General features: G+C 45.1%; 1 protein-coding gene across 7 annotated transcripts in view; it reads right to left on the bottom strand.

Moving 5' to 3' along the window:
• The window catches only part of LOC115100599 (E1A-binding protein p400-like), a 274,887-nt gene that overhangs the window by 63,603 nt on the left and 185,409 nt on the right, over positions 1-25,875 (bottom strand). For all 7 annotated transcript variants that reach the window (XM_029619158.1, XM_029619157.1, XM_029619159.1 and 4 more), the window contains 6 exons: positions 24,349-24,551; positions 24,079-24,248; positions 3,642-3,838; positions 3,393-3,504; positions 3,171-3,314; positions 1,011-1,154 (listed from right to left, as the gene is read on the bottom strand). In XM_029619158.1, coding sequence (XP_029475018.1) covers positions 1,011-1,154; positions 3,171-3,314; positions 3,393-3,504; positions 3,642-3,838; positions 24,079-24,248; positions 24,349-24,551 — 970 coding nt within the window. The remainder of the gene's footprint in view (positions 1-1,010; positions 1,155-3,170; positions 3,315-3,392; positions 3,505-3,641; positions 3,839-24,078; positions 24,249-24,348; positions 24,552-25,875) is intronic.

Here is a 25,875-nt window from a genome sequence, read left to right as displayed (position 1 = left end):
GGAAACCCAGCAGAGGTTTTATGAGCGCTGGTGTTCCGAACCTGCTGACAGTCATGGGTTAGGAAAACGGACACCAGTAAAATTGAGCATCTGTTTTTCTAACCTGACTGGCCGGCACATTTTTAAATTATTATTTATTTTTTAAATTTTTTTTTTTGTTCTCCGACTTACTAACGCTAGGATATTGAGTCAGAGGGTGTACAGAAAAGCAGTATTTTCTGCTTTTCGGTACAGTTTTTCAAGCTGCTCAAAAATTAACACCTGCCCTTGGACTGATCTGGGTACGTACAGGGAACATACAGTTCAGAGAGCTTACTTATACTGAACCCCAAAGGCTTTAACCGGTGTTGTGTTTAACAAATACCTCAACCTTAAACCATAACCATGTCTATGTACATGGAGAGTTAATACTAACATGCCTATGCACCAGTATTGGTATTTATTATTCAAACAAGGTGCACATTCATTGTAGCTTGCGATTTATATAGTGATCATCAACCCCAGTCACTGCCAAGCATTTTTCTTTCCAGATACAGTTTGTGTGTAAGAAAATAAAACCACCCTATCTTACCTCTACTTGGGCAGGAGTTATTAATTTGAGCATAAAATGTATGGGCCGCACATTTTTTTTTCAGTATCCCGGGCTCATAACTAATAGCCTCATCAATATGCATTTGCATGTGATGAGCGCTATTAGTTTCTGGGGGGCGGGGGCGGTGGTGGTGGTGGTTTTGGACGTGCATTTTCAATGTGCTAAATTCCTTACAATATAAGGGGTAGTGGATGCGAGTCAAAAAAGTACCGAGCGCACGTGTTAAACAGTGTGCTCGGCTGAGTGCAAACTTTATACTATCGGCCTGAATGTGGGGTAAAGAATGCATGAGGATTTCTAACTGAAATCACTGGGCCTGCCCTAACCCTCTCCATCTCCCTTTTAGCAATCCCTCTGAAAAGCGTGTCCCCGCCCTCAGCCACCTCATTGGCTGAATGCCTCAGGGAGATCTTTGTACCTGCTCCACAACCGTGGCCAGTTCTTTCAGGTCCTCGGTCTCCTCCTTGTACTGTGCCTCGCAGGATTCTGTAATTAGAGACCCTGGGCCCGGATCTGACAACCTTGCATCCTCCGCTTCCTCCTGCCCAATACTCTTAAGAGCCTTGAAAAAAATTCAAATTTTAAAGCACTGAACAGGGAACATGAAAGTTACACAAAATGAAGGAAGGAACAGTGCTAAGATGAGACCAATCATATGCAGTAAAGGGAAATTTTTATTAACAAAAATTTAAAATGTAGCTCCCCTTGCCCGACTCAGGCCGAGTTTCGCCCTAACAATGGGCTGCGTCAGGGGCATCAATGCAGTTCTAAAATCAAGATATAATCAGTAATTTACATAGAATAAACATACTCCTGCAAAACAATCGCCACTCACGGCCGAGGGTATCACCATTCAATATCACTTCCATCAGCTGTACGAAAAAAGCTGTGTTCCAATATTTAGAAAAGACCGGATGCAGCTTTTCCACAAATCAAACCAGGGCGTTAATGCACTAGCAAAGATTTGCGCAGATGCTGCTAGTTTTTTTTAAATGAAGAATGGGACGCCGTTCAATATACAAAATTAAAATTAGCCAATGCTCAAACTATTAAACAAAAAAGTAATACCACATTTTTTTAACTGCACCTCTAGTCCTAATTCACCTGTGAGCAAATAGCAACTCACGGCCAAAGAAATCACATATCTAATGGTTTAAAAAGTGGTATTACTTTTTTGTAAATTGTATGAGCATCGGCTAATTTTAATTTTGTATAGTGAACGGCATCCCATTCATTTAAAAAAAAAAATAAAAAATAGCGGCATCTGCTCAAATCTTTGCTAGTGCATTAACGCCCTGGTTTGATTTGTGGAAAAGCTGCATCCGGTCTTTTCTAAATATTGGAACACAGCTTTTTTAGTACAACTGATAGAAGTGATATCTTAACAAACATATTGAATGGTGATACCCTCGGCCTTGAGTGGTGATTTTTTCAAAGGAGTATGTTTATTCTGTCTATGTAAATTACCTATTATGTCTTGATTTTAGAACTGCGTTGATGCCCCTAATGCAGCCCATCCTTAGTGCGAAACTCAGCCTGAGTCAGGCAAGGGTACTTACATTTTAAATTTGTATTAATAAAAGTTTCCCTTTACCATTGCTTCCTGCATTATGAGCCTGTCTTCCGCTTCTTGCTATTGAGCTACACAAAATGATGCAGGCAAGACGGCTGATTTATGTCATGTGTCTAATGCCAATGGCAATAATTTTCACTGTCCACATAGCTGCAAAGTCCTCAGATATTTTTTACTCTTGGTCTCTGTACCAGCTTTTAAAGTAAAAGGACATGTGTGATTTTACTTTGATAAGTGTCTCTGGGAAAAGCACCCACAGAGATCTGTCTCTCCTTTATCTGCGGTTACTTTTTCCGATCCAAACTATATGCATAGTCTTAAAACACCAAACTGTGCACGCAATTTTCTCCCCCGCCCTAGGAACACCTTCACTACAAATGCGAGTAAAAGTACACACCTTATGGCACAATGGGGGTCATTTTCAAAGGAGTTACGCATGTAAATGTGACATACTATCATAGCAATTTTGAAAAGCTATTTACTCGAGTAAAGTGCACTTACTTGAGTAAATCCTATGGACAATTCAATGGCATATATTGTAGCAATTTTGAAAAGCCCACTTACTTGAGTAAAGTGTATTTACTCAAGCAAAAACCAGTTTTGCTCGAGTAAATGCTTTTTAAAATCAAACCCAATGTGCATACTTTTACCCATAAATGGGACAAGCAATTTTCGGACAGCCAACTTACATTTCTAAAATGCCTTTTACCCATGGAAGCACCTCTGAAACTTGCCTTCTGCAGGACAAAGGATTGTTCAATTACCTCAGGGGAGCAGAATGAATTAAAAAACAAGAAAAAGTAGGGCCTTCAGTGTTGTGCTAACTGTTGATTTGCCTCCGTTCCATGTAAAATAGTAAGATACGCTCGTCCTACTATTTCTCCACGCCAACATGTAAACCAATGTGATGTACCCCAACGAATGTCGGTATACAAAAGCAAATAAATAAATAAATAAGAAAAAATATGAAGAACATGGTGAACACCCAAGGATGCATCTCCTTACCTCTATGAAAGGCCTTGCAAACTTAGGAGCGATGGACTCCATCAGAGAGGGCTCCTGAGAAAGCACGACAAACTCCTCAGCTTTGACACCAAAGCCAGAGTCCTCAGGTGGACAGTACACCTCAAAGAGTTCCTGGATTGTTTGCTGAAAAGGAAAAAAAGGTCTCCATTAAAAAGCTGCAACTCTGGGCTCTTCTGTCTACTTGTTTTAGTGACAAAGTACCTGAGTTAAGAAAGCCATGGAGTAATCGTTCCCTTGAGCAGCAACCTCCCTGATTAAGTCCTTGGTGCCATTCTTAAGCAGCTTCTCCTCGATGGAATTCCCACTTACAAGCCTGAAAAGCAGAAAAAATCCATCCAAGTTATAAGGTAGTGCCCCATTAAAGAAAGGCAACTCTGAAATCAAAAGGGATTACACTGGACTCACTCATTTCTGCTATTTGGTCACACTAAAAGCAGAGGCCTGGGCTACCTGTATATGTGGATGTCTTTACTCCTCCCTATTCGATCGCACCACTCTTGAGCCTTGGCGTCCATGACCGGATTGATATCATTGTCGTAGAAAACCACCGTGTCCGCCTCTACAAGACCGACCCCCATGGAACGGCTGTGGGTGGAGAGGATGGCACAGAAGATGCGCCCGTCTTGGTTGAAACTCTTCATTAATTCCTAAACAAGCACCACATAAGGAAAAATTGGTTCTTACCTGCTAATTTGCTTGAGTGCCATCAGACCAGACCATACAAATGGGTTTTTCTGCCCTACTAGCAGATAGAGACAGAGAAGAAAAGCTTTACTGTACTGTTGGTACTTAAGTTACTGTTGTGCCACCTGCAATCTCAGTAAATCTGTAGCCAAACGAAAAAACTAAATCCCCCTAAAATCTGAGCAGGGGAAAGAGAAAACTAGCCGTAAACACCAAATTAAGACTTGAAAACCCCTCCAACGAGAGGAATTGTATGCCAAAAAAACTGATGGTATATATACACATGCACTGTAGAGTTGTCTTCAGCCACAAAAAAGGATGGTATTCCGGACTGGTCTGGTTGGACTCAAGGAAAGAAATTAGTAGATAAGAACACATTTTTCCTTCCTTATCATCCTTCAGACCAGTCCAGATGAATGAGATGTACCCAAGCATCCCTAAAGTGAATGGGAACCTAAAAGACCCGCTCGTCAAACAGTGACACCAAACACTACTGCGTCCGGAGCCTTAACATTCAGTCTGTAATGTTTGGAAAAAGTGTGCAGAGAGGACCAAGTCACCGCCTTACAAATATCCTGCGGGAACACCAATTGACACTCTGCCCAAGAGGCTGCCTGATCCCTAGCAGAACGAGCTTGCAGACTTTCAGGCACCTGGTCACCTTTGCAAATGTACGTTGATGCTATCACTTCCTTAATCCATCTAGAAACAGAAGCCTTATGCTGCCACCACTGAAGAGCACAAAGAGATGATCAGATCTGCAAAACTCATTGGTGACTTTCAAATATCTCAGCAGAGTCTAATGCACATCCAAAACATGCAGTTCCTGAGAGTGAGTGGAAGAATCTGATCCTAACTTCCTAAATGCAAGCAACTTTATAGACTAAGCCAGATGAAAGGCAGAAACCACCTTCAGTAAAAACAAAATTTGGCACCATATGAATAGAAACCCCCTCCTCCGAAAACTGAAGGAAAATGCCTCTGCGTGACAAGGCCTGTAACACAGAAATCTGTCTCACTGAACAAATAGCCAACAAAAACATAGCTTTCAGAATGAGATCCTTCAAAGATACTCTCCTCTTAATGGCTCAAATGAAGGTTTACACAAGACTTTCAAGATTAAATTAAGATTCTGTGATGAAACCACATGTCTAACTGAAGAACACAAATGCTTCACCTCCTTGAGAAATCTCACCACATCTGGGTGTGAAGCCAGAGAAGAGCTGAATACTCTCCCTCTGTAACAGGACAATGCAGCCACTTGCACTTTAAGAGAATTCAAGGCCAAGCCTTCTACAGACTCGCCTGCAAAAAGGAAAGAATTACTGTAATTGAAGCCTAAAGCATGGAAATGCCCGACTCCTTACATCAAGATTCAAACACTTTCCAAATATGCATATAGGCCAAATATGCATATAGGCCAAGGACGTTGAAATCATTACAAAGCTGTAATGATTTCATCAAAATAGCCCTTCACTCTCAACTTTCACACAAAAATCAGGCTGCGAAACAAAAGCGTTTTGCCTGTTCCAAGAAAATTGGCCCCTGACGCAAAAGGCCAGGAACATGGCTGAGCCGATCTTGGAGTCATTTTTTGTTACTTTTGCTGAGGATGTATATAGAGGGTAGGCCGTATGGATTCAGAGTTTTCACCCAGACTCAAACTAGTTTGAAGACCACAGGCCAATCTCTGAGTGAACTCCTGTTTACTGTCTTGCACTGTGAAATGTTTACGAACAGGCAAGAGTCTATTTAGTTATTCCACTGTCTATGATAAGAAAACTAGCAATTAACTTATACTAAAGCCTGAGAGAGAAAAAAGCCACACAGCTGTGTCTAAAATCTGATAAGAACTCAGAGGGAGGGAATGCCACTGCTTTCACAAGCATTTGAGGTGTATAAGGAGAGACAGCAAGAAAGAGAGGGGGGAGAGAGAGCCCTGGACCAGATAGTTCGGCTGATTCTTTGGAAATGTAAGCTTTTTATATCTATGTAGCAATTGTTATTATCTACCATTACTTCTTCTACATGATCTGATTTTATTTGTTCTATCCTCCTATTGCTCAAATAAACTTACTTTCTTACCTGGAACCGTGACGTACTGATTCCAAGTTTGTGTGTGGCTCTTTGTGTAGGGGATAAGCTCCTGGGTTCAAGCCCCCAGATATAATCCCAGTAATTGCGTATGGCTATTTGTATAGGGGATAAGCTCCTGGGTTTAAGCCCCCAGGTATAATCCCAGTAATTGTGTGTGTTTATATGAGATTAGCCCTCCAGGTCAGAGCCCCTGGGCAGGATACCAGTGTGCACAGTCTGAACCCGTAACAGCCACAAGGGCCCCTTCACTTTGAAATCTACTAAAATAAAAAATCATGGATATCTCTAGAGCAACCAGAATCACCTGACCTCGAGGCCGCTCTATTAGCTTGGCAACCCTTCCTATCAGAGGCCAAGGAGGAAAGACAGAAAGCAGGATTGCCACAGCTGAGAAAGGGCGTCCAGGTCCTCCGATCCCTACTCTCATTGTTGACTGAAGAACTTTGGCGCCTTGGTATTCTGCCTTATCACCATCAACTCCAACTGGGGATTCCCCCTTGTGTCCCTGATTACACAGAAAGCTTCTTCCACTAGTTCCTACTCTCCAGAGTCCAGACTGTGCCTGCTTAGAAAATCTGCTTGCACATTCTCCACCCCCGTGACATGAGTCACTGACAACACCTACAGATTTTGCTCTGCCCAACAGAACAACATCCTCTCTCCTGTCCCCTCCAAAAGCATATGCAGGAGATCTCTGCTTTTTCAGTTTTACAATGTCCTCTCTTGCTTCACCTGGCTCCAGAAAAGCACTCCTGAAATTCTCCCCAATCCCATGTCTCCTGCTGGGCTCTTGGTTTCTCCCGGTCTACAGTAGTCGTATTGTCCAACATCACTCTCAATGCCTTGTCCCTAACCAAAGGATGAAAGAACATTAAGGCTTTCCTGACCGCCCTTGTCTTTAACTGATTGATGGATCAAGAGGACTCTGGCACTGTCCAAAGACCCTGTGCCATCTGCATCTGTCCCTCACAAATGCCTGCCCCCCCCCCCCCCCAGTTGCTCAGATTGGCATCCGTAGTTACTGTTATCCAATCCAGAATTTCCAACTTCACTGGACAAACTGTCCGGCAAGAGTCACCAGGAAAGACTTAATCTGGCTTCCCCAATCACAGGTAACCTGATCTTGAAATTCTGCAACTAAGGATTCTAGCACAAGAGAAGGGCTTTCTGCAACAATCTCATATAAGCTACTCCCATGGAACCAGGTATAGTATACATGCCATGAAGATAATCCCAGACTTTGGGAACCCTTAATTGTAACAATTGACTGACCTGCCCCTGAAGCTTCAATCTTGTGTTTGTTGAAAGAAACATCTTGCCTATACTAATCTCAAAACGAGCCCCTAGATATTCCTTTTTTTTTATTATTTATAGTTTATTAGAGTTTTAAAATTTTTTTACAATAAGCAAAAAATCAAAGAACAAATTTGTGTAACATAAAATCAAATCATCAATCATTTCCCACATTATTATTCATTCCACAAATTTCTAGTCCACAACATGGGAGGAAACCTTATATATATAGTTATTTCAGAAAAAATGAATTTTAATATTACATTTAGCTGGATAAATATTTTTATGCAGTACTTATAACTCAACCTCTTTCTTTGTCAACCAAAAATGCTTCCAGATGTGAAGGATCCTGAAAAATAAATTTAGTTTTCTGAAAAACTACCAGGCATTTACAGGGGAATTTAAGAAAATATGTTGCCCCTAAGGACAGAACTCTAGATTTTAATAATAAAAATTGTTTCCTCCTGAACTGCGTGGTAAGTGATACATCTGGAAATATCAAAACCTTTTGTCCACAGAATAGATGTTTCTTATTTTTAAAATATTTCTGTAAGACATGCACCTTATCTTTCTCTCTACAAAAGGTTACCAGAAGTGTAGCTCTTTGTGGTATATCATCTAGTGATGATTCCAAAAAAGAAGTCAAATTTGGAGACTCTTGTTGGATACCTTCTACTCCTTCCTCACCCTCCTGTCTCTTAATTCTAGTATTTAATACATAATATATTTTTGAAACAAGATTTTCATCTATATTTGTTATTGACAAATTCTCTTTTAAATACTTCTTTAATAATTCATTAGCTGATAGAAGTCTGGTAATGGGGAAATTTAAGAACCTTAGATTCCTTACCCTATTCTCATTTTCCAGGCTTTCTATCTGTCTATGGATAACTAAACTATCTTTAATTGAGGAATTATTAACAGATTGTAAAGTTATCTGTACAGTAGTTGCTCTTCCAACTTCTTCCAATTTTTTTAAACGGTTATCATGTAATTCTAAAGTATTTTTTATTTCAACATTCCCTCTGTTACTCTGGGCCATAAATCCAGACATAACTTTCTGTAGATCATTAATTGCCCTCCAAACATCAACCAAAGTTATATTCTGAGGATCTATGGTTTCTGGACTTAACACCTGCAGTCCAGGATCCCCATAAGATCCCAAATCCTCCATCCTCCCACTGCTTGTGGGGTGTGGATTATCATTATTCTTCATACTCGCCTCCCCCACAAGTAAACTTGATGATTAAGGATAGGCAGTTCCATTTGAGGTTGAGAATGTATCTGCTGGGTAGGGCTGTCAGAAGCCCCTGAAGAAAAGGAAATATCGGGTATCGTACTGCGGGCTACTTGACTTACCCGCCTTACGATATGATGGTCCATAGGTCACTTGGCCTGTGTGGGTGCCTTGCTTCGGGAGGAGGGGAGAGAGGACTGGCAATCCCGCTTTCGCCCATGCAGGCATCCATCTTCGCCGGCAGCTGCCTCCAGGAGGTAGGGGAGCCGTGGTCCGTCTCCGTCATGGTCTGTCTCCGGAGGATCCGTGATCGCTGGAGACTCGTTGATTTTTTTTTTTTTCGCTTTTTTGCTTTTTCCGCTTTCGTTACTTCGGGAGGAGGGGAGAGAGGACTGGGGCTGCCTCGGAGACCAGCACTCATGGACGCGGCCAGGGCAGGTGAGCGGGGGCTGGGAGAAAGTTTGCCGCCTACCCTTACCCCTGCCTCTAACGCAGGGGTAAGGGTAGGTGGTAAGTTAGCAGGTTAAACGCGCGGCAAAACTGCAGGTTAAAAAAGCGATAGTCGGGGTGCGCGTTACTGTATGGGAGGAAATAGCTAATTCGATCATTTACATCTAATATACATACCGCGGGCGGAAGGGATTACCCGGTGATTTAAAGAGGCGGTAAGAATGGGTTAAAGGGGATAGTGTATCGCGGGTTGGACTAACGCGGCCAAAAACTGAGTAGAAAGCGGGTTAGAAGCAGGGTAACTGCGGCCGCACTTTACTGTATTGACCTGAGAGAGAGGTTCTCCAACCGAAAGTCCTCCGGGTCTATGCCGCAGCTGGCCCAAATTTATTCTGGCGTCCCGGCCCCTCCGGATGATGTCACCTTAGGGGGGGGCATGGCTTTGGGTCGGCCCTGATGGTACAGCTCCCACGCTGAAAAAAGGAGCCTCTGGCCTGGCCCTCTCTTCCCTCCTCTCAGAGAGAGGTTCTCCAACCAAAGGTCCTCCTCCCAGATATTCCAAGTTCTATGATGGATCAAGCTTGCTCTTGGCAAAATTTACCACCCATCCTAAAGTCTGCAGCAGCAGAAGTATCCTTTGGATGGAATGCTGGCAATCTTCTCTCAACATTGCTTGAAAAAGCAAGTCATTCAAATAAGGATGCACCAGAATATCTTCTTCTCGCAGAGCTGCTGCTACCATGACCATTACCTTGGAAAATGTGCAAGGAGCTGTCGCCAACCCAAATGGGAGGCTTGAAACTGAAAATGCCCTCCTCAAGTACCACAAACCTGAGCACTGAATCAGAATCAGAATGTGAAGATAAGCCTCCAACAGGTCTAAGGATGCCAGGAATTCCTCAGTCCTGACCACTGAAATCACTGAACATAGAGAGCCTATACAAAAATGGGGCACTTACAAAGATGCATTCACCTCTTGAGATCTAGTATGGGCCACAATGTGCCCTCCTTTTTGGGTGCCACGAAGTAAAAGGAGAACCTTCCCAGACCTCTTTCCTTTTCTGGAACTGGAAATAAAATATCCAAAAGGTGAAGACATTCTAGCGTGGACTGTACATCATCATTTTTTTATCCTTGATGCACAGGGAGAGATAATAAAGGCCTCAATTACAGGACAAGCAAATTCTAAGGTGTAGCCATCTCTTACAAAAGAAAGGAGCCATTGATAGGAAAATTATTTCTCGCCTGCTAATTTTCGTGCCAGAAATGAGTCATTGATCTGTCATTATTTTAGTCCACTCTTTGTAAAAATGTGTCAACTGCCCTCCTATAAGCACGCACAAAGTGTGGACCAACTTTTCATAAAGAACTTTAAAGTCTCCAGGAACTGGATCCTGAATTGTCTCAATAATTCCTATGGTTCTAAAGGACTGAGATTTGCCCGTATACTGGCTCTGTGAAGAGCAACCTTGTCCAGGACAATAATGCCTGGCTTCCCTAAACTTCAGTCTGCTGGGAAAAGTCTTCCAGACTTCCTTAGGTTTGTCTTCTGGCAACATATGAGACTTGGAGTCGATTTTAGAAGCGATGCGCGTGAAAAAATGGCTACATGAGCGCATATGCAGGCCTTGCGTGAGCAACGCATATTTTAAGAAGCTGCAAAGTACGTGCAAACATACCCGTGTGCTCGTCAAGAATAAAGGGGCGGGGGCGTGGGCGTTCCAGAGTAGGGCCAAGAATTACGCACGTAAGTTCGCATTTTAAAAAAGCTGATCATGCGTGCATCCCCTCACGCGAGCATGTTTCAAGAACTGCCTGCATATGCGCATAAAAGCCTCTAAAGCCCTAGCAGAAATACGTATGGGCCCTTTACTTGAGCTACCTCTTAAGATCACACGCTCACATACTTGTGGGAGGGATATTTTAAATGATACGCACGTACTTTCACAAACAATTTAAAATTGCTGCATTTCTCTGCTCGCGTGCCGATATGCGTGTTTATGGGCATACACGTGTTCCTTTTAAAATTATCCTGTTAGATTCTCCAAGGTGTTTGACCAATTTTTCTATATCTTCACCAAAAAGCAACTTTCCCTAAAAGGGGAGATTACCCAGCTGAGATTTGAACCATATGTCCACAGCCCAGGGGTGCAGCTAGAGTAGTCTTCTAGCCGACAACATCGACTGCAGGTTAGGCACCTCTACCATCTTCTGGAGACAGAGAATACTGAGAAACTGCAGGCAGAACAGTAACTTAAGTATCAAAAGTATAGTAAGGCTTTTTTTCTCTGTTTCCATCTGCTGGTAAGGAAGAAGGTGAAATTACTACTTACTTGACAATTTCCTTTCCTCTAAGGAAGGCAAGCCAATCCACACCGATGGGTTATGCACTCCTACCAGCAGAAGGAGGAGTAAACTGACTTGCTGACATCACCGATATATAGCCCTGCCCCGATATCAGCCTGCCAGTATCTCTAGAAAAGCCAAACTGTGGACAAATCAATTGTACTTGAACCATGACTATTAACAGTCAAACGTTCGTTACTTCCAGCCAACTGGGAAGTATTGAACTCCACAAAAAAATTAACATTTTAGGGACTGGTTCTTCACTTATACATCCTTCAAACAACTCGGAACAAAGAACACACTACACTGTCCCAGAATAAGGGACGAACAGAAACCAAAATCTAGTAGACAGCCCAAGGCGGGTTGTGGACTGGCCTGCCTTTCTTACAGAAAAGGAAATTATCAGGTAAGTAGTAATTTCACCTTCCTCAGCACTCATGCAGGCCAATCCACACTGGTGGGATATACCAAAGCTACTCCCGAAACAGGTGGGAGGCTGCCTGCACTACCGTCAATACCACCCACGTGAAGGCCGTGTTCTCTTGAGTCATAACATCCAAACGGTAACGCTTGAAGAAAGTATATAAGGAAGATCATGTTGCTGCCTGGTAAATCTCGACTAGAAATAGCAATCGAATCTCCGCCCATGAGACCACCTGTGCTCAAGTGGAATGCACCCTGACTTGCCTAGGCAATTGAACATCTACATCCACATAGGCTGCTTTGATGACATCTTTAACCCAAAGGGCTACTGTTCCTGCGACGCTGGCTCTCCTGGTCTACCTTCACCATGGAGAACAAACAAATGATCAGTCTTCCTCAAAGAACAAGTATCATTCAAGTACCGCATTAGATGCCACTTCATATAACAACCGAAAATACCGCTCATTTCTCTCCATGACCAGTGTATCCAGGAAAACAGATTGATTTAAATGGAACTTGATACCACCATCAGTAAAATGGAAGGTATAGTCCTGAGCTATACCACCCCCAGAGTTATTCCTAGAAATGGCTCATGGGAAGAAAGAGCCTGCAGCTCGGAAATACATCTTGCCTAACAGACTGCCACCAGGAAAACCATTTTCAAAGTAAGCAGCCACAAGGAGCGATCATGCAGCGGGCGAAAGGTAGGGCCCACGAAAAAGTTCAATAGCAGATTAAGGTCCCAAAGAGGCACTGGTAGGCTCAAGAGAGGCTATAGATACTTGACCCCCCTTCAAGAACCTAAACACATCTGGATGGAAGGACAAAAGCCTACCATTATTCCGCTCTCTATAGCATGCAATAGCTGCCACCTGCAATTCAGAATGTTTAGGGCCAAAACCCTAACCAATTCCTCCTGCAAAAATTCCAAAATCAGTGGGACCTCTACTCTGAGAGGGTGAGAACTTTTCACTCTGCACCAGTTCTCAGGATCTGAGTCAACAGACCTGGCAACTCATCCTTGTGAAAAAAGCAGAGTAGAGTCCTATGTGGCTCCAAATCAAATGGAACTTTCCCCTCTTCCAGAGTTGTGGAATCTGAGTCACCACTGGACTCATCCAATGGGTCACGATCCTCATCCTCCTCTACCTTACCAGGGATAGCACTTGCCTGACTTGGACACCAAGAGGGAAGACCTATGACGTATCCCCTCCTTATGGGGCTGCTTAGTCTCTGCTGGACACCCTTTCAGAATGGCCTGTAACCCCTGGATAAACTCCATCCAAGGGAAGGAGGATGAATCCATACCAGGTCTCATAGGACTGAACATGGAACTCTCTGAACCCTCTCCTGGGGATGTCCCTCCCATTGGGAACAAGGGGGAGAGAGGAACTGTCCATCGTATTGCCTCCTGTGCCCCCCTCCACTGAATCCTCCATCGGCAGGAAGGATGCCCCAAAGGCAGCAAAATCCTTGGGAGGCAAATCACCTCGATCCTCCAGACAGCGCTGGCATAGGCAAGGTAAGACTGATGGCTGGATTGCCCTTATATGGCAAGCTGCACAAATAGAAAGGCATTTAGACTTTTTAGCTCCCAACACCATTATCTATAATGAAAATGCCATTCTCCTTCCACGCAAACTCCTGCACACATACTAATGCGCGCACTGTCATACCTGTGCGAGTAAGCACTCAAATCTAGGTTATGGGATTGTGCGCATACACGGACGTGTATGTGCACGATGACTCTAAGCCACAGCCACACTGTGCGTACTCACGCCCACGCTTGAGTATGCAAGAAAAAATGCCTATGAGGCCTAAGTGCATTTTGCTGCGGCCTAGCCGCCCACCATGCAGCCAACCTATGACACGGGGCCTAGGCTGAGTGCTGCTCTATCTGCCAACCTGTGCCACCTCCACAGGTGTATTGAGGGGATGTTCCTTAGCGCCAAGGGAGAGGAATGCCCCAGAAAGGAAAGTGGGCCTATTACTTACCACGTTCCCTTTTTACCTGAGCTCAGCCTTCCCTGGCTGAAAGCACAATCAGGCCGCGGAGAAGACACAAGCCTTCACCGCTGAGCATTCCCTTGCTTTAGATGCTCTCTCTATTTTTTTTTTAGCCTAAGCCTGGTCAGGCACAGAGGCTCAACCACTCAACTGAGGAAGGAACCAGCCAGGTGTCACATCAGGAGCACAATCTCTTCCTTTTTTCTTCTCTCTTTTTTTTTTTTTAACACTGGCAATCCCTATTAGGAAGATGCATGTCCACCATCTGCTGGAGACAGAGAATACTGGCAAGCTAATGTCAGGGAAGGGCTATATGTCGGTGATGCCAGTGAGTCAGTTTACTCTGTCTCTATCTACTGATAGGAGTGCATAACCCACCGGTGCGGACTGGCCTACCTGAATGCAGAGGAAAAACCCATTTGTCTGGGGAATGATAAGGGTACAGCAAGTTAATATGGCTGAAGTAAAAATTACAACAAATACATCTCCACTTGTTTCTCTTCCTCAAATATACCTAGGCGGACAAGGAAGGCCCTCCTGGTCTATTCTAAACTATAATCTTCTGACTAGAAATGTCTGCACATACTTTTGAAAGAAAATAAAACAACACTAGAATGAACACAGTGAATTCAGATCCAACAATACACACTTTAAAGATATCTGAATCAATTACGGATAAAAGTCTGTAAAAGCAGAAACTACTTTTCATGCCACGAAGGAATATTTTATATAAACTGAAAGTAGTGACTTGCTTTGTTTTATTTCTGGAGCGGACAGTAGAACACCCACACACATCTCCCTAACCAAATGTATGTATTTTATTTTTCGTTCACCACCAAAGGATAAGATACAATTATTAATCTATTCTTGTATTTAAAACTGATACAGATAAGAATGGTCATGATTTATCACACTCACCAAATAATATTTATTATATAACTATGTTACCGTAACTTGATGGCACCTGTTTAATTGATATAATTTAATACATTTAGCAACATTAATTTATGTGCCTTATTGTAAACCGTAGTGATGGTATCTATCTTAACGATGGTATAGAAAAGATTTTAAATTAAATTAAATTAATTAAAATTAAATTTCTGGTTTACTATTTTCCTCCTTGAAAGAAGTTCTTTCTTAAAACTTACAGTGTATAGAGGAAATTGTTTTAACTAATGAATATCAAAATGGACATTTATATATACATCTTCCATGAGTCTATATACATAAAATTATATATATATATATATACTGTATATATGTTTCTCTAGGTATATATGTAAGCAGAGTAGCTTACCTGTAACAGGTGTTCTCTAAAGAAGCAAGATGTTAGTCCTCACACGTGGGTGACATCATCCAATGGAGCCTGGCATGGAAAACTTTGACTGGCACACTGAGCATGCTACTAACCACGCGTCCATGCGGGGTCCCTCTTCAGTCTTATAACACAAAGTTCGTGAAAAAGAAAATAAACTGAGAGAAACCCAATTCTGCGGGGCGGTGGGGGGGTTTCATGAGGACAAACATTCTGCTGTCCATGGAGAACACTTGTTACAGGTAAGCGACTCAGTTTTCTCCAAGGACCAGCAGGATGGTAGTCCTTACACATAGGTAATCAAGTAGCTTCAGGCTGCTCTGAACATGTGCAGCAGAAAACAGTGCCAATGTGCACAACAACTAGAGCTGCAACGACCACAGGAGCAGGTCTGCACCCAAGGACAGGGCCCACGGAGAGAGAGCTAGGTTTTCATGGTTGGAAGAGATTACGGAGATTGGATTGTCCGAACTGACTGTCCTGCTGGCCATCCTTGTCTAGGCCAGTGGTTCTCAACCTTTATCCCATCGTGACACACCTGACAGGCCACGCTCACATGTGTGACGACACACTGCTCATTACAATTTACAACGGAAATAAAAAGTAAAGGTCCGGTAATTATTTTTATTGTTTAAAATGACACAAGGAAAAGATACATATTCTGTCTGAACAGAAATTGCATAAATAGTAAACATCCCACACCAAAACAGCACCAATTTCCAGCACTTAAACAGTAACCACCTTACCTAAGAAAAGGCAACACTGAAATATTACACAGGCCTTAAGACACCAATACTCCTCCTATTAGGAAAACAGACCAAGTCAGGCTGCTATAGAGCCCTACACAGAAACTACACGCCAGCAGAAAACCTCACCTGAGTCACATGTGCTGACCCTTACCTAACAAAGAATAAAGAGACCAAAACGCATAACTAGAAGCATGCAGAAAAAACTGAATTGGAAACTGCAACAAGTCAGAGTCTCTGTATGCAGTGTAATAAAGGAAAAAAGAAACATCACCCATCCTTATAAAACAAATCAAGAAATATAAAATCAGTAGCAATAAAATCATACTAACAAAAAGAACAGATTATTTCGAAACTGATGATGAGTGGAATATCCAATAATTAAAAACTCATATAAAACATTTCTAAATACCAATAAAATATTTCAAAATAGCAGACACAAAGACCCAGTAATGAAAAATAAGGATACAAAAATTTTTTTGCTCTGCATACTTGGGAACCTTTGATATTCAGGTGTCCTGAGATTGTTTTGAATTAGCAGGAGGAGGAGTGGTTTGCTTGGAACTTTCTCCTCTCTCTCAGTCACATACCAGTGCTCTCTCACACTGGCTCTCAATTACACACCTATACACACATGCTCTCAGTCACTCACATATACACATGCTTTTTCTCTCACTTATATAGGCTCTTAATTACACATTTACACACATGCTGTCTATCTTTTCAGGCTTATACACACACACATACATGCTGTCTTTTTCTCTCACACACAGACTCTCATTCACATGCTTACAAACATGCTCTCTCTCGTTCTCTTATTTACACACAGGCTCTCAATCACATACTCACATGCTCCCTCTCCTAAACCAGCTTTCAATCAGACACAGACATACATGCTCTCTCTTACTTATACACACAGGCTCTTAATCATACATACACATGATCTCTCTCACACACAAAGGATCTCAATCATATACACATACTCTTTCACACAAACAGGTTTTCAATCACAAACTTACACATACAGGTTCTCAATTGTAAACTTACATTCATGCTCTCTCTCTCACAGGCAGACTCTCAATCACAGTTATACATGCTATCTCACTCACACACATACACACACAGGATCTCAAACACACATACTTGCTTGCTCATTCACTCTCTCTCCCTCCCCCCCCCCCCCCCCCCCCCCCCAGAACTAGCGGCAGCAGCAGCCTCCTCCCAACCCTAACCTTCTTCATTTTCAGCCCTGGCGGAGCAAGGAGTCCCATCGGCCACAGGGTTGATGCTCTTCATTTTCCCCCGAGCCGCGCTGCACATTCTTCAGACCGCGCCTCTCTTCTGTTCTTTGGGCCATTGCTGACTACACTAGCATGGTCTCTTCTTCCCGCACACGCACCTGCTGCTCACCACTTCCGCTTCCAGGCCACGGGGGTGGGGGGGTGGGTGGGAAGAAGAGACCATGCCGATGCCGCTGACTCCAGCTGTCCTGCCACGTTCCGCCCGGGTTGAAAGCATTTTAAGCCCGGGAGGAGGAGGACCGGGGAGCAGCTGGGTCAGCAAGGGACCGGGAAGTGTGGCGACACACCTGCGTGTTCTTGGCGACACACCGGTTGAGAACCACTGGTCTAGGCAATTATGCGAGGCGAATGTGTGGAGGTCTCTGATCTGCAAATCTTGTGAATGGTGACTGCACGCAAATCAGCCACCAAGACTAACATGGCTCTTACCAAGTGAACCCTCACCTGATCGTCAAGCTGTAAGACCAGCTGTGCATAGCAGAAGGCAATGCAGTCTGCAAGCCAATGGGATAAAGTCTGCCTGGAGACAGCAACCCCTAGCTTGCTCTTGTCAAAGGAGACAAAAGGTTAAGTGGAGAGGCGGTGAGGCACTATCCTAAGTATAAAGCCAGCGCTCTCTTGCAATCTAGAATGTGCAGAGCCCGTTCACCCCAGTGAGTGTGATGAGGCCTTGGGATAAAGGAAGGTAACACGATGGACTGGTTGAGGTGGATCTCTGAAACCACCTTGGGAAGGAACTTCGGGTGTGTCCGGAGGACCACTTTGTTGTGATAAAATTTTGTATAAGTTGGTTACGATACTAGGGCTTGCAGTTCGCTGACCCTACGAGCTGTCACTGCGACCAAGATGACGACCTTCCAGGAGAGATACTTCAGGTTGCAAGATCGTAATTGTTCAAACGGAGATTTCATGAATTGCGACATGACGATATTGAGATCCAAGGAAACTGCTGGAGGGCAAATGGGGGGCTTTAGTTGTAATAAGCCCCTCACAAACCGCCCAAGTGATTGAGAGGATATCACAGTACCATCCATACTCCGGTGGTAAGCCCCTATGGCACTGAGGTGAACCCTCACCAATGTGGTTTGGAGAGGGAAAACAGAGCGCGGGAGGGGAGCAAGAAAAGGGATCCAGTCCGCATCCCTCGCACCAAGTGGAAAACTTTTTCCACTTCATGTTGTAAAATTTTCTTGTAGAAGATTTTCTGGATTCCAGAATAACTTGTGATACCCCTTCTGAAAGGCCAAGTGCCTGCACAGTCACCTGGTCAACATCCAAGCTGTGAGGGACCACTCGTGAGGTCGAAAGGCGCGGCTCAAGGAATCCGCAAGGGTGTTATCCACCCCTGGGAAATACACTGCCCTGAGGAGGATATCATTGTCGATGGCCTACGACCAAATATGGACTGCTTCCTGACAGAGGGTGAACATAAGAACATAAGAAATTGCCATGCTGGGACAGACCAAGGGTCCATCAAGCCCAGCATCCTGTTTCCAACAGAGGCCAAAAACCAGGCCACAAGAACCTGGCAATTACCCAAACACTAAGAAGAACCCATGCTACTGATGCAATTAATAGCAGTGGCTATTCCCTAAGTATAATTGATTAATAGCCATTAATGGACTTCTCCTCCAAGAACTTATCCAAACCTTTTATGAACCCAGCTACACTAACTGCACTAACTACCTTATCTGGCAACAAATTCCAGAGCTTTATTGTGCGTTGAGTGAAAAAGAATTTTCTCCGATTAGTCTTAAATGTGTTACTTGCTAACTTCATGGAATGCCCCCTAGTCCTTCTATTATTCGAAAGTGTAAATAACCGAGTCACATCTACTCGTTCAAGACCTCTCATGATCTTAAAGACCTCTATCATATCCCCCCTCAGCCGTCTCTTCTCCAAGCTGAACAGCCCTAACCTCTTCAGCCTTTCCTTATAGGGGAGCTGTTCCATCCCCTTTATCATTTTGGTTGCCCTTCTCTATACCCTCTCCATCGCAACTATATCTTTTTTGAGATGCGGCGACCAGAATTGTACACAGTATTCAAGGTGCGGTCTCACCATGGAGCGATACAGAGGCATTATGACATTTTCCGTTCTATTAACCATTCCCTTCCTAATAATTCCTAACATTCTATTTTCTTTTTTGACTGCTGCAGCACACTGAGCCGACGATTTTAAAGTATTATCCACTATGATGCCTAGATCTTTTTCCTGGGTGGTAGCTCCTAACATGGAACCTAACATCGTGTAACTACAGCAAGGGTTATTTTTCCCTATGTGCATCACCTTGCACTTGTCCACATTAAATTTCATCTGCCATTTGGATGCCCAATCTTCCAGTCTTGCAAGGTCCTCCTGTAATGTATCACAGTCTGCCTGTGATTTAACTACTCTGAATAATTTTGTATCATCCGCAAATTTGATAACCTCACTCGTCGTATTCCTTTCCAGATCATTTATATATATATTGAAAAGCACCGGTCCCAATACAGATCCCTGAGGTACTCCACTGTTTACCCTTTTCCACTGAGAATATTGACCATTTAATCCTACTCTCTGTTTCCTGTCTTTTAACCAGTTTGTAATCCACGAAAGGACATCGCCTCCTATCCCATGACTTTTTAGTTTTCGTAGAAGCCTCTCATGAGGGACTTTGTCAAACGCCTTCTGAAAATCCAAATACACTACATCTACCGGTTCACCTTTATCCACATGTTTATTAACCCCTTCAAAAAAATGAAGCAGATTTGTTAGGCAAGACTTCCCTTGGGTAAATCCATGTTGACTGTGTCCCATTAAATCCTGTTCCCCCCTGTTTGTCCAGAAACCACATAGCTACCTGATTGTTGGTCTGTACAAGAACTACCTTGTTCAGGAGCTTAAAATACCTGGAGTGTGTACCGAATTGCTCATAGCTCCAGGAAGTTGATTTGAGACTGTGATTCTTGTGCAGACCAGAGACCCTGGGTATGGAGACCCGCCAGATGTGCTCCTCACCCCATCCGAGACGCATCTGTGGTGAGGGTAGTCTGGGGTTGTTGGCTCCAGAAGAGGATTCCCCTTTCCAGATTGGAGGGAGTCGCCCACCACTGAAGGGATTGATGTAGCAGTGTGGTGATTAGAACACTCGCACGCAGGTCTTGAGAAGCCTGGCACCATTGAGAACGTAGCATCCACTGCATCCTGCGCATGTGCAGTCAAGCAAAGGGGGTGACATGCACCGTTGCTGCCATGTGGCCCAGCAACCGGAGAAACTTGTGTGCCAAGACAGGAGAGTAAGCAGAGACCATTCAAGCGAGAGCCGTGAGGGTTTCTGCCCTGTCCCGAGGCAGGAAAGCTTTCGTCTGAGCAGTGTCCGGTCGAGCCCCAATGATGTCCAGCTGCAAGGACAGATGGAGATGGGATTTTGGTTAGTTGATCAGAAATCCCAGGGTTTCCAAAATTTGGATCGAGGTGCGCAGTGCACTCTGTGCTCCCTGTCCTGAAGTGCTCTTGATAAGTCAATCGTCAAGGTAAGGGAAGACATGAATCCCCTGTCTCTGAAGATATGCACTGACAACTTCCAGACCCTTGGTAAAGATACAGGGCGCGGATGCCAGGCCAAAGGGCAGAACGTGATACTGGTAGTGACTCCCGTCGACCAGGAATTGAAGGTATTGCCGATCCACCTGAAAGATGGGGATATGGGCGTATGTGTCTTTTAGATCTAGGGAGCAGAGCCAGTCTCCCCCTTTGAGAAGGGGAATCGTGGTACCCAGTGAGACCATTTCGAATTTTTCCATTACCAAGAAACGGTTTAAGGCCCTCAGGTCCAAAATGGGCTGCAGTCCCCCATCTTCTTGGGGATTAGAAAATACCTGGAGTAGAACCCCTCGCCGTGCTGACAGGGCAGAATGGGTTTGACCGCCTGAACCAGTACTATGGTGGACAGCTCTACCTGAAGCATTTGTAAGTGCCTTGTTGGTCTCCATTGGGGACACGGAGGCGAGCGGGGTGGAACTCGCTGGAAATGCAACCTGTAGCCCTGACTTATGATGGACAGGAACCAGAGCTCCGATGTTATGGAGGTCCATTGGTCTGCAAACAGCTGGAGCAGACTCCCAACCGGGGAGTCGGTGTCCTACAGTGAGGGCTGGTTCATGCTCCCTGGCCGCAGGTCAAAACCCAGTGGAGGGGTTCTGCAGTGGAACTGTGGTTGCTCGAGGTGCCCGAGGCTGCCTGGGCCTCGCTCTGGGAGAAAGTCGTTGAGGTCTGGTCCTCGGTATTGGCAGATAGTATTTGCGTGGCTGGTAGAAGGGCCTCTTTGGATATTGCTGAAGGGACATTTGGGTGGCTGGGTGTCAGAGGTACTGGCTGACAATTGCTGAAGGGTCTCCTGGTAGTCCTTCAGTTGCGCTTACCGCTTCCTTGACTCTGCCTCCAAACAGATTTTGCCCTGTACATGGCAAGTCAGCCAGACAATCCTGGATTTCAGGGCATACGTCTGAGGCACATAGCCATGCCATCTGCTGAGCTCTGATGCCCGCCACGGCGGTTCTCATGGCTGTCTTGAAGATGTCATAAGCAGAGCGAACTTCGTGTTTATTGCATTCCAGGCCCTGCTGGACAATGTTTGGAAATCCTCCTGGAATTGCTGTGGTAGGCATTCACTGATTTCAAGGGCCTGTTTCCACAGGTTCCTGGAGCACTGCCCCATGTACAATTGGTAGCAAGCAATTTGGGCAGTTAACATTGTGCCCTGAAACACCTGGTGTCCAAGGGCATCGAGAGCCATATGCTCCCGCCCTGGAGGAGCCGAGGCATGGATGCAGATCCTCTTTGCCTTCTTCAAGACTGAGTCTACCACCACTGATGGGTGGGGGAGCTGACGGCACTCAAACCTGGTGGTAGTTTGGACTAGATAAACTGTTTCTGTTCATTGGTGGCACCGAGATGAGGTGTTCCCAAAGGCGGGCTACCAGCTCTTGAAGATGTCATGGACTGGCACCGCCACTAGCTCCTTCAAGACATCCATGAATTGCAGAATCTCAAGCATCCTGTGCCTGGTGTCTTGCTCCATTAAAAGCTGGAAAGGCACCGATTCTGCCATGACTTTTACGAATCCCACAAAGGAGAGATCCTCGGGGGGAGATTTTCGCCGCTCCTCCGGTGGAGAGGGCTATGAAGGCAGATCCTCTGATTCCTCAATGGAGGACATAGATGCCTCCCCTTCCCAGGGGTCATAAGGGGCCTTCCCCTCACTGCGTCCTTCTGGAGATGCGGGGGTGTCGAAGACCCAATGGCGGTCGAGGTGTAGGCCTCAAAGTTACCAAAGAAGGAGCTGGAGGCATCAATGGGCCTTGAGGCCGTAGAAGCGCCGATGAGTCCGGCGTCAGCTAGATCAGTGGCACCAAAGGAACCAATCCCGATGACCCTGGGGGAGCTGGCGGAACACCATATGTCCTCGAGACGCTATCGAACCCGATGGCCCTTCCTCCTCTGAGGAGTTGCTCACCAGTAAGGGGGCCAGTGGTGGTGGCAGCAGTGTTCCCTTCAGCTGCAAAGGGGCTTGGAGCATCAGTGCCGGCTGCATCAGTAGGGCACCGAGCAGCAAATTGAGTCGTTCCAATAATGGTGCAAGCACCAGTGCAGTCGGCCCTTGCAGGGCTCGGCCGACCACCAACTGCACGCACCTCTCCAACTCTTCCTTGAAGGCAGCCGAGGACAAAATGGCTTGAGAAGGAGGTGAAATTGGGACTTCCCCAGGGAACTGGGGGGCACCGATCCCTCCACTGGTGTCGGTGGAGGCCACCTGGAGGATTCAGGGGGGTCGAAGGGAATTGCTTCCTCCGCTCGAGACCGCTTCGGAGGAGGTACCGATGCCAATGCCCAACTGTGGTCTGGCTTAGAGGATGATGACCGATGTCGATGTTTCTTCGACCGTTCCTGATGATTACCATGGTCTTTTCCCGGGACCGAGGGAGACTGCGAGGAACCTGACCGGGATGACAAAGACAGCGGTCGGTCCCCGGTTCCAGTCTCGGGCCTGGGAACAGTCGTGGGGGCGACCCAGATGGGGTCAAAATGGGAACCACCTTTCCGAGCGGGGTGGAGGTCCCCGAAGCCGATGACAGATCCAGTCTTTTGGAGCCGAATAATTTTTCCATTTTGTCGAGACATGCCTGACGGCCCTTCAGGGTCATCTGGGCAAAGAGGTCACAACCGCAGACATCATGGGTTGCTCCTAGGCAGAGGACGAAGACCTCGTGGGGGGTCTGTGATGGACATAGTCCGGGGGCACTGGTGAAAACCGGTCAATGCCAGCAGAAAAAGGACATGGCACGCAGTCGATGGTTGGTGGACACTGGGAGACAGGTTGTCCTGGTATGTCCTTACGTGATGTAAGGATAACAGCAAAAATTTGGAAAAAATGTGAAAAAGAAGAGTGAGCTCACGATCGCGAGGCAGCAGCTTTGCGGAAAGGAAGAGACTGAAGAGGGACCCTGTGTGGACGCATGGTTAGCTGCATGCTGGGCATGCTCAGTATGCAAAGTTTCTAGAAACTTTGAGAAAAGATTTCCGTGCCGGGCTCCATCGGATGATGTCACCCATTTGTGAGGACTACCATCCTGCTTATCCTTGGAGAATATATATGACTACAGACACCAGAAGGAGATCCTGAACTTGACATATAGGATTCCATACTGGGAGGGCTAATAAAATCTGAAAAGACCCAGAAGTTTATCTTATTCGTACCCTATTTTATGAAAATGAACAATACAAACCAATGTTTAGAGTGAATCAGCTTGTACTGAGGATTATATAGTAGGTTTTGATCACATTACATGAGCCAGCCTCTTGCTAGTGAATGTGAAAGCTCTACTGTACCACAAAAGATTGACAAGGTTCCCCACGCTCCCAGCCTTCAGATACCAACATACCATTGAGCCTCTAACTTAGCCCCAAGAAAGCTTCCATATGAAATGAGCTGTAAAAGAATCATCACCTGACGCCGCTCATAATTAGCATGTTCATCAATCCTCACAAAAGAGAAGAAATGGAAGTTTAAGAACATCTCCAAGATGTCCATCATGAGCAGCATCTGGGAGAAGATCAGCACCCGGCGTCCCTCAGATTTCAGTTTCTGAAGCAGCACTGCCAGAGCTTCCAGCTTCCCTGGTTTTAAGAAAAGAAGAGGTTGAGGGGTGTGAGGCAGAGCAGTTGCAGGTAATGCCCGGGCATCCCTTTCATCCTTCACAAGGCTCATCCTGCATACCTGAATCGCACTGCACCAAGCGCAGGTCAGGGAACTGCAGTAAGAGCGGGATGCTCTGCTGCCGCAGCCACTGCAAACAGGGAGCCCACTGCTGTGCCAGCTTCTGCTTCATGATCTTTCTTCTGTGTGTGTATGAAGGGGGAGGATTTGTCACGTAGAGACATGGTGGAGCAGCTACTGCCGGTGGCACCATGCACATTGCCCTGTAAACAGGAAATAAAAATAGCTTATTTTATCCGCATGCAGGAAAAGCAGCAGTACGTGGCTCCCTTGTACTTCCCTACAAGTGTGCCTCTTCTCTTTTCCTCTCTTGGAAGGAGGGGTGTATGTGTGTGTGTGTGTGTGCGCATGCATGTCTATGCTGAAACGGATTAGCATGAGGAAGTCAGAAGTGGTTATCAAGGATTACAAAGAGAATGGGACAGATGGAACAAGACCATATAAATATTCGACCAAGATGAACAAAAGCTTTAATAAAACAGCATGCACTGGAACAAAGACCACACATACTTTTTGCCAATTCTCAAAATGAAAGTACATGTGTTCATTCCCTCTCTCGACCTAAACATGTCCTTGGAAACATCTCCTTTCAGTGCACCCTGACCTTTGGCTGCATTGAGGGAGGTATGTCTCAGATAGATGATCAATGCAGGCAAAACACTGGAGAAATTACTTACCTTATAATTTTGTTTTCCTTAGTGTAGACAGATGGACTCAGGACCAATCGGTTATGCTCCCCTGCCAGCAGATGGAGATGGAGTCAGATTTCAAAGCATACCTACATACACCCTCTTGCAGTGACCTCAGTATTCTCTTCAAAAGTCACTGTGGACCTACTAGTGAAAAAAATCTTGATTAAAAATATGATTAAAAACAGATAACTGTAACTGTACTCAACCAATCAAACATTGAACCTCAGTAAGAATATAGGTGCCCTGATCTAGGACTGGATGAAAGCTTACACGTAATCTCTTGGATTTGATATCCACTCCATGGGCGAATCCTTAGCACAGATCTTGGGCAGCCGAGGGCGGGATGCTGAGTCCATCTGTCTACACTAAGGAAAATGAAATTATCAGGCAAGTAATTTCTCCATTTCCTAGTGTGTAGCCAGATGAACTCAGGAGCAATGGGATGTACAAAAGCTACTCTCGATTGGGGCGGGAGGCTGCCCGCGGTCCGGTTAACACCGCCCTTGCAAAGGCTGCGTCCTCTCGGACCTGTATGTCCAGGCGATAGAACCTGGAGAAGGTGTGCAACGAGGACCATGTCGCTGCTCGGCAGATATCGACGGGAGACAGCAGTCTAACTTCCACCCATGAGACTGCCTGAGCCCTAGTGGAATGAGCTTTAACCTGAGAAGGTAATGGCTTTCCTGCCTTCTCAGAGGCTCCCATGTCCACCTCCTTAACCCAGTGAGCTATGGTAGCTTGCAAAGCCGGTTCGCCCTGCTTCCTTCCATCGTAAAGGACAAACAGGCGGTACGTCTTTCAGACCAGTTCTGAAACTTCCAGATACCACACCAAA

Source organism: Rhinatrema bivittatum, chromosome 11 (genome assembly GCF_901001135.1).
Source record: "Rhinatrema bivittatum chromosome 11, aRhiBiv1.1, whole genome shotgun sequence".
Lineage (NCBI taxonomy): Eukaryota > Metazoa > Chordata > Amphibia > Gymnophiona > Rhinatrematidae > Rhinatrema > Rhinatrema bivittatum.
Note: the sequence above shows the minus strand (reverse complement) of the source record. Positions and strands in the feature narration are given on the sequence as shown.